The sequence below is a fragment of the Xiphophorus hellerii genome, chromosome 7 (assembly GCF_003331165.1).
Source record: "Xiphophorus hellerii strain 12219 chromosome 7, Xiphophorus_hellerii-4.1, whole genome shotgun sequence".
Taxonomy (NCBI): Eukaryota; Metazoa; Chordata; class Actinopteri; order Cyprinodontiformes; family Poeciliidae; genus Xiphophorus; species Xiphophorus hellerii.
The window spans coordinates 26,503,109-26,515,062 of NC_045678.1; the positions used below are offsets into that span (position 1 = coordinate 26,503,109).

At 40.2% G+C, this 11,954-nt stretch overlaps 1 protein-coding gene across 1 annotated transcript; it reads left to right on the plus strand.

The window, feature by feature from the left end:
• The first annotated feature begins 96 nt into the window (after positions 1 to 96).
• twist2 lies at positions 97 to 4,266 on the plus strand. Its single transcript, XM_032566765.1, has 2 exons — positions 97 to 757; positions 3,391 to 4,266. The coding sequence occupies exon 1, from the start codon at positions 228 to 230 to the stop codon at positions 726 to 728; it is 501 nt and encodes a 166-aa protein (XP_032422656.1). The 5' UTR covers positions 97 to 227; the 3' UTR covers positions 729 to 757; positions 3,391 to 4,266.
• The last annotated feature ends 7,688 nt before the right edge of the window (positions 4,267 to 11,954 follow it).

Genomic DNA, 11,954 nt, shown 5'->3' on the forward strand with positions numbered 1-11,954 from the left:
GAAGTTGGGACAAAATTTCCAAAAAACATTTTTTTAGAACAAAAAAAAAAACTTTCTGCGAGAGTAGACGCGGGCCAGCCGCCAGAGTGAGCTTCGGCGTGTTAGAAGGAGAGCATCTCTAAAAGTTCTTCTCCTCCTTTCTAAGGATTTACATTTATCCTGTAACCACGGCTTCGAAGGTGGACACCGTTTTTTCCTCCCTGTCTCTACATTTCTTCAAGAAAGAAATGGAAGAGGGCTCCAGCTCCCCGGTCTCCCCTGTGGATAGTCTGGTGACGAGCGAGGAGGAGCCGGAGCGGCAGCAGAAGCGCTTCTCCAGGAAGAGGAGGCACAGCAAGAAGTCCGGAGAGGACAGCAGCGGGAGCAGCCCCGGTCCCGGGCCGGTGAAGCGGGGCAAGAAGCCCAGCCCGAGCAGCAGCCAGTCGTACGAGGAGCTGCAGAACCAGCGGGTCCTGGCGAACGTGCGGGAGCGCCAGCGGACTCAGTCTCTGAACGAGGCCTTCGCGTCTCTGCGCAAAATTATCCCCACGCTGCCGTCGGACAAACTGAGCAAGATCCAGACTCTGAAGCTGGCCTCCAGGTACATAGACTTCCTGTGCCAGGTGCTGCAGAGCGACGAGATGGACAGCAAGATGTCCAGCTGCAGCTACGTAGCGCACGAGAGACTCAGTTACGCGTTCTCGGTGTGGAGGATGGAGGGCGCCTGGTCCATGTCAGCATCCCACTAGCAGTCAGAGACAAACACAATGCCAAAGCGGTGGGTACACTGAGACCTGAGAGCGTTCAGCTTATTGTTCCAAATGTAATCGTTTCTATCATTTTCATCCATATTTTTCACTAAAATATGCTCAGACGCTCGCATCCAACTGACAGTAGATATTAAAAGAAAGTTGTGGAGTGGATTAAAAAAACTTTAGGATTTGTTCCGATGAATCTCTGAGCTGCGAGAGTTTCTAATTAGGGTTTTGTAGATCCGGCCCGAGGCAGAATCGAGCTAAGCAACAACTTAGGGTCTCCAAACTTCCTGGGTCCCCAGCAGGCCTTCTCACACTCAAAAGCGCACATTTGTTTAAATTCACTCAGATTTTAAAAACAGTCTGATAGATATTCTACCCCTCATAATTTGATTTTGTGCATAGAGAAGCAAGTAGCAGGTTGGGACTTCAGGTCACTTAAAAAGAAAATCTGCATTAAATTCATTAGGATTTGCAGAAATCTTTGAATAGCAAAAGGAAAATATTTCTTCATTTAGATCTAGTGTTTTTTATTGTATTTTATTTTTAATTACTTTTAACTAGAAATTAAGAGGTCTGGAAAACATGAAAGTGTTTTAAAATGCTTGTGTTTCAATCAAAATGTATGAATATGAGGAACAGGAAGTGAATTACTAAATACAAGAATGATGAATTTATGATACAAAATTAAAATTCTGTATAAAGTAATGAATAACTCTATTAATAGAAAATATGACTGAAACAAACAAACAAACAAACAGCAATGAAAGTAATGAAAAAATCATCAAGTTCAGTGTTTTGATTTAAAATTTAAAATATGGAGATGTGACCACACCATCACATATGAAAGTAATGAATATATAGATATTCAAAGGTAATGTTCATCCTATCATCCATCCATTTAGATTGAATTATCTCCACTCAAACGCAGCTACACTTAACATCTCTGTCTATTTGACGGCTGTCGCTTTAAAAACAAAAATACAGAGAAAAGGCCGTTAAAATTCATGGTCAGTGTTCATTGGTGGGAAATACATTGAACCTGTTAGAAAAAACAGCAGTGCTGCTCTTTCTGTATGTTTTTTTAATTATTATTATTTATTTTGAGAATTTTTTAACAAACTCCTAATAAGATTTCAATAATAATAATAATAATAATAAGCTACCAGTTTAGTGTACTGATTAGTAAGATAAATAACTTTAGTGGACAATGTGACTGATGAACATTACTTAACTATAAGATATATTGCCTTCAATGTGAAACACACAAACTATGAATATGAAATCAGCGGTTTTGTGGTGCTTGGTGGGTGAAGGACTTCCCCCAAAATCAAATTGTGCTCCGGGCCCCACACAACCTTTGACCGGCACTGGCATCTTGTAACGGTTCTGCATCTGAATGCTGCAGCTTCTGATCTTCAGGCGGAACAGAGCCATCACTGAGCATCTAGGTCAGACATCTAGATAGTGAAGGTGCTACGCGTCCTGTTTCCAGCAGGAAATCACGATAAACCTGAGACTTGTACTTCTCTTCTTGACATGGGTGATAAAGGGGAGGGAGGGGACTTGAAATGCAGGAGTGAGGAGAAAGGAGAGCAGCAGCTGTGGTGCCATCACGGCTAATTTATATCCGCAATAGAGGATTTTCCTGCGCGCAGACCGCAGGAATGGGCAGCTCGGCTGGACATGAAAAGTTCAAGCCGGTGCAAGATAATAAAAACAGAGGAACGCATTAACGAGCAGTCAGTCTGCGGTTACAGAGGACTTTTTAAAATGTAGATTTGCAGCCTTGTTGGTTTGTGTTCTGGTTGTTCCCTTTTAACCAAACTTAAACTTATCTGTTCGCACACTTTACTGCAGTGACATTTTAGGAAATGTTTTAATTGTCCCACAAATAGTCGTTCATTGACTTCTTATTATGGTTGTTAAGGTTGGCCGGTCAGGCAAAAATAGTTGAAAATATTTTAAGCCATGTGAAGACAAAAAATTGGGTCTTAATAAAGACAGTAACTTTTTAGACACATGTAGACATCAATTATGAACGCAGTTAAACGTCTTTTCACCTTCCACTTTTACATTTCCTTTTAGACCGAAGGGAATATAATCTAAAGGCCTATTTACAACTTTTGCTCGTGTTAAGGATGAAAAAGTGTCGCATGAGATGCGCATTAGCCTAAAACCACATGTGATGATCATATCAGATAACAGTAAAATATATATTTTACAGGCGGATTTTATTTGAATCCTGCCATTTAGCTAGCCTTTCAAATCCAATAATAATAATATAATTTTAAGTGAAACATAAAACATTATTTTCCGTAAGTATCATTTGTTGGGTTCAAACAATAAAAATCAAATCAGTCAGGTTGTTCTCTTCAGAAGAAAGATCTCTGAGCGCATTTGCATATTATTTGAGTGAGACCATTAAAACCCCCGCAGGAACTGCTTTCTATTGTTTTAAGATTGTGCCTCAGGTGCCTTCTAATAAATTTGCAGCTGGACCAGTCACATAAAAAACAGCCCATATGGTTTTACTCAGTTCAGGGGTTCATAATTGATTCATTAAGGACTTCCCGCTTTCTCTCAGAATTCAGATTGTGTGTATTTCAGTGCGCCTTAATGAGAATTTCTCTGTTCTTTTTTTTTTCTATTTCAGACTGTTTGCTTCCGAATGATGTAAAAGAGATTATTGAAGAACTGATTGACCTCACAGGCCAAGGATGGAGCAGAGGCGTGATGTGGCCCACGAATTGGGTGTGTGTGAGTGTGTGTGGACGCAGATTCATCACACCGCGGAGGATAGAACTGTGCAAAGTGCGCAGCGGGCCAACACAGATCCGCCAGCTGTGCGCATTTACGGCCTGAACTCTCACTAAAGCCTTCCTTTAAAAAAAAAAAACAACATGGAGATTTATTTTGTTTTTCAAAGACTTTAAGCCAGATTCTGAATTTATATATAGATATATGAAAGCATATTGTACATATTTGTGTAACTATATCCTGTAAAGGGACCAATGCAATTCGGAGTCTTTTCGCTGCATGGGGTTTATTCCAACGACTTCCTTCTAAGTTCCGTCCAGTTTCCACTGTTGTTTTTGCTTATTTATTAAACGGGTATTTTTTCTAAACAACAACAACAACAAATGTACTTCTGTGTTTTTTCACATATACTTAAAAACTCATTAAAATGTTCGGTTTAATAAGTTTGAATAAGAAAGTAGAACTGGCTCTCGTTGAAGGGATTTTTCCCTCTGTGTGTTGGGTGTGAGAAGTTGCCCTTTCCCCTCCCCTCTGCGCTTGTTATGGAAAGAAAACCCCGCAAAAAAAAAAAAGAAAAAGAAAAACAGAGCCCATAAAGATCCAGCTTCATTAAGAGCGCAGGAAATAAAGTTCAGCCACATAAAGTGTTTGTGCGCTTTTAAAACCAGGCAATCAGTGTTTAAACTGCGACTCCTTCGACCGCAGATAAGGACAATAACTCCGCCTAAACTTAAAAAAAAAAAAGAAAAATAAATAAAAGACCTCAAAATTACGACTGAATAAATTCTTTTGAGTTTAAAACGTTCAGCTGTTTACATCCAGCTTTCCCAGACGTGGTTCTAGATACAATCTGAGCGTAAAACAGGAGCTCATTGTGAACGATGGGTTGCTGCTTTCAGGGACTGTCGGAGCTAAACGACGCTCTGGGACTGAAGCAAAAATAAAACTCCTATCTCACACACACTGAAGCTGTAGTATGAGATCATTTGGGAATTAAATACATTAATAATGCTGCTTTGAAATCATTTATTGTCCAGCTGGGACCAAAATGTGTTTTAGCCCCAGAGTGGAAACACCAAACTTTTTCCACCTGCTGCTTTTGTGAGAATGCTGATATCTAACAATACTTAAATAATTAAAATTTTCCAAGAACTACACATTAAACAGTTCTTTTTATTTTTATTTATTTTATTTTTTTTGACAGCGGTATGCCAAACTACTGCTGCAAAATATAGAAATATATTCTGCAGGTTTGACAATTTTCTTTTTTCCAAATGCATCTCCACAGCATAAATAAGTAAGCTAGGGTTCAAAGTGGCTCTGTAGAACAACTTAAACACATTAATCTCTTGGCAGATTGACAGCATCTGACATGTTATTCGTATCAGCTGCTGGTCAAAACGGCAACATTTAGAGTCCAAATCTCTCTTGCGATGTCAGACTCTGTCCTTCAGATTTCAGATGTTTGAATATTTCTGCTCAGTTCAGTTCAGTTTATGCAACAGCGCCAAGTCACAACAGATGTCACCTCAGGGGAGTTCACCAACAGGTCCAGTTCACCTCCAGTTTGCCAGTGCAGCTGAAACCATTCCAATGCATGTCTTTCCGATCCAATAGGATGAAGTGAAACTGAATCCTGCTTATGAAAATTAAAATCAGTTGATTTTGATCTCTAAGGAGCAGACAATAAATGATTCCTTAACTATCCCACTGCAGAGAAGGATATATATATATAAACATAAATATATATCAAAGTACATTATGTAAAGATGATATGGGACCTTGTCCAGTGATTAAGGGAATAATAATGAAGAAAATACTTACTGAAATAAGCTGCATGCTGCACAGAGCAGAGTGATGTTGTGCTCATGCACTCTGCTCTGCAGTCAGCCATTTGGGAGCATTTCTGGCTCCACAGCCTCACAGCTGAAAAGACTCCAGTGCTGCTCCAGCACACCTGAATTTATTTGCTTGTGATCAGACGTTTTGCAGTTTTTCTCCATTAATGGTCAGCTCATTTAAACTTTAGTATGTCCTAGAACTCGAGTCTGACATTCTTGCTTTATTATTCCGAGACGCGGTCTGAAATGGAGGGCTTCTCTGATTTATTGTGCGATTTTTTTATTTGCATTGCAGATTGTCATGGTAACGGGGGCCTCTTTTGGTTCTTGGGCTCCTTATTGGCCATATGTGCCCTTTACTCACATTATTTACAAATTTATCAGTGATATATTTGAGTGTGTAGGAGCAGGAGTTTCCAAGTGTCCAAATATTATGCATGAAGATGTGGTCAAGCGCTTTCACTTAAGAAAAAAGGGATTTCCTCAGAAATAGGAAGTGATTTTTTTCCGCATTTCCTACTACAGTTGAAGCTGGAAGACGAAAATTATCAATGAAATCATTCACAATAGCTTGTTAAAGACAGACGCAACAGTGTGGAATCACTTTCAGCTTGGTGGTCTCTGACGGTGCCAGGCAGCCCTTCCTACCAAGGCCGGCTTCATCCGTAGGAGCCCGTTTCATACCTGCTCATTATCCCGGGCCCGCACAGCTGAGCGGCTCACCCTGGGGCCAGTGCTCCAGTGGTGCGGGAGATCCAGATGTCTCCCGTAAAATCAGACGGAAAAAGCTACAAAACTTTAATTTGCAGTAAAAACGGGGGAATAAAGTAAAGGTTTACGCTCTGTGTGTCACCGATGGTACTCTGTGTTCGTTTGGTTCAGTGAAAAAAAAAAAAACCCAAAGGTTAACCTTCCACCACTTTGGAGGATGATGTGAGCCTGAGGAAACGCTGTTAGTGTGCCGTGCTGGCAGAGCTGAGAGTCAGCTGTGCTGGCTGCGATTGCTTCAGCACACAAAGCCCGAGACACGCAGGCTTCAGGTTGACCTGAAGTGTCGAGCACCTCGTTATTTTCCTTTTTTGTTTGTTCTGGGGGAATCATGTTTTCAAGAATCTATGATAAATCATAAAAAAGATTGAGGAGAAATACACAGTGTGTTCTTACCTGGAGCTTAAAAGGTGCATTTCAGAATGTTATAGTCTATTTTTCAGAATTTTAAAGCCTTCCATAATTTTCTTTCCTGGGATTTACAGGGAACTCTTCTAGAACCTATAGGTACTTCCTCAGAACCTACACGGTGCTTTTCTCAATTTTGCAGCAGTTCCTCTGAACTTACAGTTTGCTTATTTTTAGTTACAGATTTCTTTCCAAAACTTACAGGGTTTCTTTAAACAACTTCTGCAACTGACCGGGTTCTTTCCGCAACTGACAATGTCATTTCCTGAGGCCGAGCTACAGGTTGCTTTTCTGGAAATTATAAGCTTCTTTCTGGAGCATGATAGATTATATTATTATCAATTATATCATGTCAAAAAGATAAAGAGTTGCAAAGGTCCACCAAACTGCAGAAGAACCTGTAGTTTGATGGAGGTTCTTAATAGAATTTGATTGTTACGCTTTTGATTTGTTAATACATTTCTGATTTTCTCACGACCCTGTGTGGATTTTAGGCAATTCAAAATAAATTCAATTTTTGTATTGTAAGAACTATTATCCTGTCAGATTTTTGGAAGAGATGTTGGTATTGTGTAATTACTCTATAAGTTCTTTGGAGGGACAGCTGAACGTTCAGCCAAACAGTTCAGGTTTTCTTTACAAACTAAAGGAATCCTGAAAAATGTCCATTGAAGTTGAAAAAATGCACAAAACAAAACACAGCAAATCACCTGTAAAGCATGATGGTGGAAGAGTGATGACATGGGTGGTTTGTTTTCAAACAGGACTGGAGCGTCTTTCACTTGCAAAAGCAGTCTTGTACTCCTGTATTTACCCAAGTATTCTACAGTAAAATGTGGACCTGTCAAACAAAGTAGGCCATCAACAGGATAACAACCCAAACAAACCAACAATTTATAGTAGAATCTCTTAAAAATAAAATAATCAAGATGTTGCGGAGTCCTAGTCAAAGCTCAAACTCAAACTTTAAGAGAGCTGCTGATAAACAAATGCTGCAAATATTATTTAGCATTAGTCCAGCTAATTGATCAAGTCTCATGTCGATTGTGGCTCTTTATGATTCTTCATTGTGCTCATTATTCATGCAAACATTCTTGTTGATGAACTGAAATGCTGAGAAAGTGAGAAAAAACTGCAAGAAACTGAGAGAGAATCGGCATTTACCCTCCGCTCGTGCAGAGAGCTGATCTATATCTTTATGCTCTCCCAAGAGAACATCTGCTATTTTCACATCACCCCCGCCTTTTGAAGCTGACTCTATGAAATCACTGAATGCTATAATACAAAGTCATCCTTTCATCTTAAGGCCTCATCTGGGGATTCTTTAGGCGACTGGGTCGGATTATATAGCTGTAAAGAATGTGAATGAAGAGAGCAATATTTCTTTTTCTATCTGAGTGACACATAATGATGTGTATTTCTAATATCTCTATACGAGACTGCATTTTATTATTTGGAGATAGCAGAAAAGCAAAATCCTTTATCTGCTTCAGTAATTAATAAATGAATCACTTTAATGTTTTCTGTTGAATCAAAGACCAACACTGACGTGATGACATGACAGCGCTCACAAACAGAGAGCATGTGACTTACACTGCAGTGATGTGGCCGAAGAAATAAATGCAGCTGGAAAGAATGGATCAAATGAAGGAAGGCCAGCTGGAAAACGTTTACGGCTCAAAACCTTTCCGAGTCTTCACTGTTTGACAGGAGAACAACACAGAATATACAAGAAATCTGACTAACCTGTGGTCAGTCTCTCAGATGCATGCAGTGTTTTGATGATCCTGCGGGACAAATCCCATTCAGATGCAAAAGTTAGTGGTAGAATAAAAGAAAATGCAAGCCAGAATATTTGCCACTAGTGAGGCAGAACTTTAGCCCAGGTGAGGGTATAAGGGAAGGCGTCTGTTTATAAAGTAACAGGCTGACTTTCCCTTCGTCTTCCACTGCAGGTCATTAACACAAGTGATGACTGCAGGGGTCACCAGAGGTTCCCAGGTCAAGCCAATCCAGGAATCTGAAGGCTTCACCTCCCTCGTGGGAGAAAGGAGCCAGGCGGATTCAGGTAGCTGCTTAATTATTGATCCAGCAGATGGGCAGAGCTGTCAGAATCAGATCGAATGCAAAGGGTTGACACAGCTGGGCGGTTCAGCTAAAGTCGGAAGGAAGTTTCCGGTTCCAGGCTTCTACTGAAAGCCCCCTAGTGGTAGAGCTTGAAACATGCAGTATTTAGACTAGATCTTTAATGTCACTGAAAATACTCTGACATTTGAAAGTGGTGCAGGATGTGATTAACTTATAGAAGGCGTTACTTTAATACTTACCTTTTTCATCTTTTGCATCTGTAAGAAGCTGAGATTCACTGTCTTTCAGTGTCCATGAGACGAGGGTTAGTCCTTCCAGCATTAAAAGCTCAAGAGAGCAAGAGAGAATACAAAACATCAAGTGCTTTCCATTTAAAAGGAACATATGAAAATTTCAAACCCACCTAAGTTTCCTTAGTACTTTTCAAAAGTCAGGCTGTCCATTAGGTATTTAAAAGTCAATAGTCTTTCAGAGTTTTTTTTTTTTTTTTTACTCATTTCCAGTACAACACCTGGCTATGAGAGTATTAATCAAATTCTGCTGAAAAAAAGAAAAATGTAAAACAGAAGCACAAATGAAAAGGCCAGAAATGCCGATGTCATATAAAAATGTATTTCAAAAAGTTTACATCCCTAAAATCTGACATTAAGTACATTACGACAAAAAGCTTCAATGTATTTTTGTTTTCAGTGAGAGAGTAACGCAAGGTAGTGCATATCTGAAGTGGAAGTTTTTTGTTATTTTTTTTTCCAAATAAAAAAAAAAATCTAAAAAGTGTGGCATGCATTTGTTTTCCTTAATACTGAAATTTCTCTGCCTACTTTCCACATGCAGAACTGGACAATTATACTGATACTGGTTTGCAAAATAGCTCAAGCTCAGCTGGTCTGAATGAACATTAATTTTTCAAGTCTTTCCACAAACCTTTAAACAGACACAGATCTGGATTTGTCCTGCTGGAAAGTCAACCTTCAGCCCTGTCTGAAGACTTAGCAGCCTTTAGCAGGTTTTCTTCCATAATTTCCCTGCATTTAGCTCCTTAATCTTTCAAACAACTATAGCTTCCTCGGTCCTACTGAAGAACCACATCCCCCCTGCATGATGAAACCACCACCATCTTGTTTTCTGCCACACACTGTTTTTGTATGCAGGCCAGAAAGTTTTATTCAGAGCAGCTTCTTCTACATGTCCTCTGGTGGTAGATTGTAAACATTACTTTTTATGACAGTCTGTCAATAAAGGCCAGATTTGTGGTGTGCCCAACTAACCCTATTCAATTTAATTTATTTTAAAAGCACATTCAAAAACAACAAATGGTTCCCCCAAAGTGCTGCACATCCAGAGAATAAGTAAAAATAGCCAAAGTCAAAACAGACACAAACCATGTTAAGCATCTCATACAAAAGAACAATGCCAGGGAAAAAAGATGATTCTTCTAACAAAGTTAAAAGAAGCGAGGGGAACACTGGGAAGTCTGACTCTGCAAAAACCCAAACACCCCTGGGTGAAGGCCAGACTAACCCCAGAAAATAATGTGTTACAGTAAACAAGGTGGGAAACCTGGTTTGACAAAATGATCTTGATTTTGGCCATTGGAAGCTGGAAAAAAAAGCTTGTTTTTACTAGAGAGCATCTTAGGTTGTTGTGTGAATTCACCTCTAGATTGGTAATTAAAACCTAACAGTACTCAGTTATTAGTGCTATTATTACATATAACTCACAGTACAAGTATTTGTTGTACATATTCTTCCACTTGACATATGGCTCTTTGCACTACCGAGACTCCATATGAGCCTCATTTATGCTCTTTTCCTGGTTTGTCTGTCCGAGTCTAAAGCCATATCTTGTTAGGTTTTACAGTTGTGCAATATCTTTTCCCGTACAGCTGACTGAGTTATGGTCAGGTGCTGGACTAAATGTAAGTAAGAAAGCAGTCAGAGTCATTGAAGAAAGTCTGAAGAAGCATCAATCAAGACCACCTTAGATTAAAATAGAGTGGAAGTGGAAGGTAAATATGAAGGAATAGTGGATGTGTGAAGACTTTCCAAAGCTGTGTAGATGTTAAATCAAACTGCAGACTGAACACCCATAGCAGCAAGATGAGCAAGCTTAGCCCAGCTCACTGCTACTGTGCATCAAACGTTCAAGTTGGACTGAAGGAAAAATAGCAAAGTCTTCCCGGCCGTTCCACTGAACCAGATTCAAGATGAAAAATTTGGCTAAAGCAAATGGCTAAAATTTGTTCTTGAGTCCGAGTTTGTGTTGAAAATTCAAATCCAACAGTTTTTATTCCCTTCTTCTCTAGAAAAATCTCTCCTTGAAAGAATCTGTTTACGAGTGTTGATGATCCGAATTTGATCCTAATAACTCTTCTATAATTACTTTGGCTTGTCATTCACGCAGCTGGCCGAAGCCCCACGAGCCCGTTAGGGATTTACTCCAACTTGCAATTAAGACGTGTGGTGATGAGCACATCTGGGGGATGGAGGCCTTTTCCCTGCGCCCGAGCGGCCACGTAATAACAGAGCTAACTGATAGCGACTGACGCTGCAGGAGGATGAGCAGCGCCGCCAAAAACCATAATGTCACTGCGGTCAGAGCAGAGATAAAATAGATATGCCTTTTTGTTGTGGGGAATGAGGCAGCCATTTTTGCCCGTTGAATTTCCGAACAAGAAGCCTCCACCTCTTCTCTGACCCGAGCTAACTGGGGGCGCAGGTTTGGGGAGCCTATGGTGAGCAGTCTGTGTCACCTCACTGTCGTTAGAGCATCTGCAGCCACAGAGGAACCATAAAAAGAGCACATACCTAGCTTTACTGTCCCCAGAGCTCTGCAGTCTCTCCCGGATGGTAAATATTATCCCTAAGGTCTCCATTTAACCTTCTTCACCCGAAGACCTCAAGACGTGCTCTTCCTCGTTTGCCTTCAACGCTGTGTTGGTGTCTCAAATCTTTGTGATTTACGGAGATTGTGACAAAGCAACCAAAAGTCAGCAGCGGCCTTATTTACACGGTTACGCACTAAATTCAACGTTTGACTGAAAGCAGAGGAATGTGTTTATTTGAGGGGAAGGAGGGCTGGATTGGTTTTGTTTGCTTTTCGGCTGTTGTCTCAGCGTCAGCTCCGCCACCAACAGGGGTTCACTGCTGTTTATTTGGACACCAGCTCTGACCTCTGACCTCTCCAAATGTGGGGCTGATCCTATTCACAGCTACTGTGTTGCCAATAATTCTTCCTACTGGAGAAATGTTCTGTTTTATATGTAAACAACAGTTTATAGGTCTCACAGGGGGAAGCAGTTTTATACAATTAGTTAAACTCAAAAACTACATTTCTTCTCATCAAGCTTCAGATC

What these genes read in the sequence shown, in the direction of transcription:
- twist2 (XM_032566765.1), top strand. Translation starts at nt 228, where the DNA reads ATGGAAGAGGGCTCCAGCTCCCCGGTCTCCCCTGTGGATAGTCTGGTG.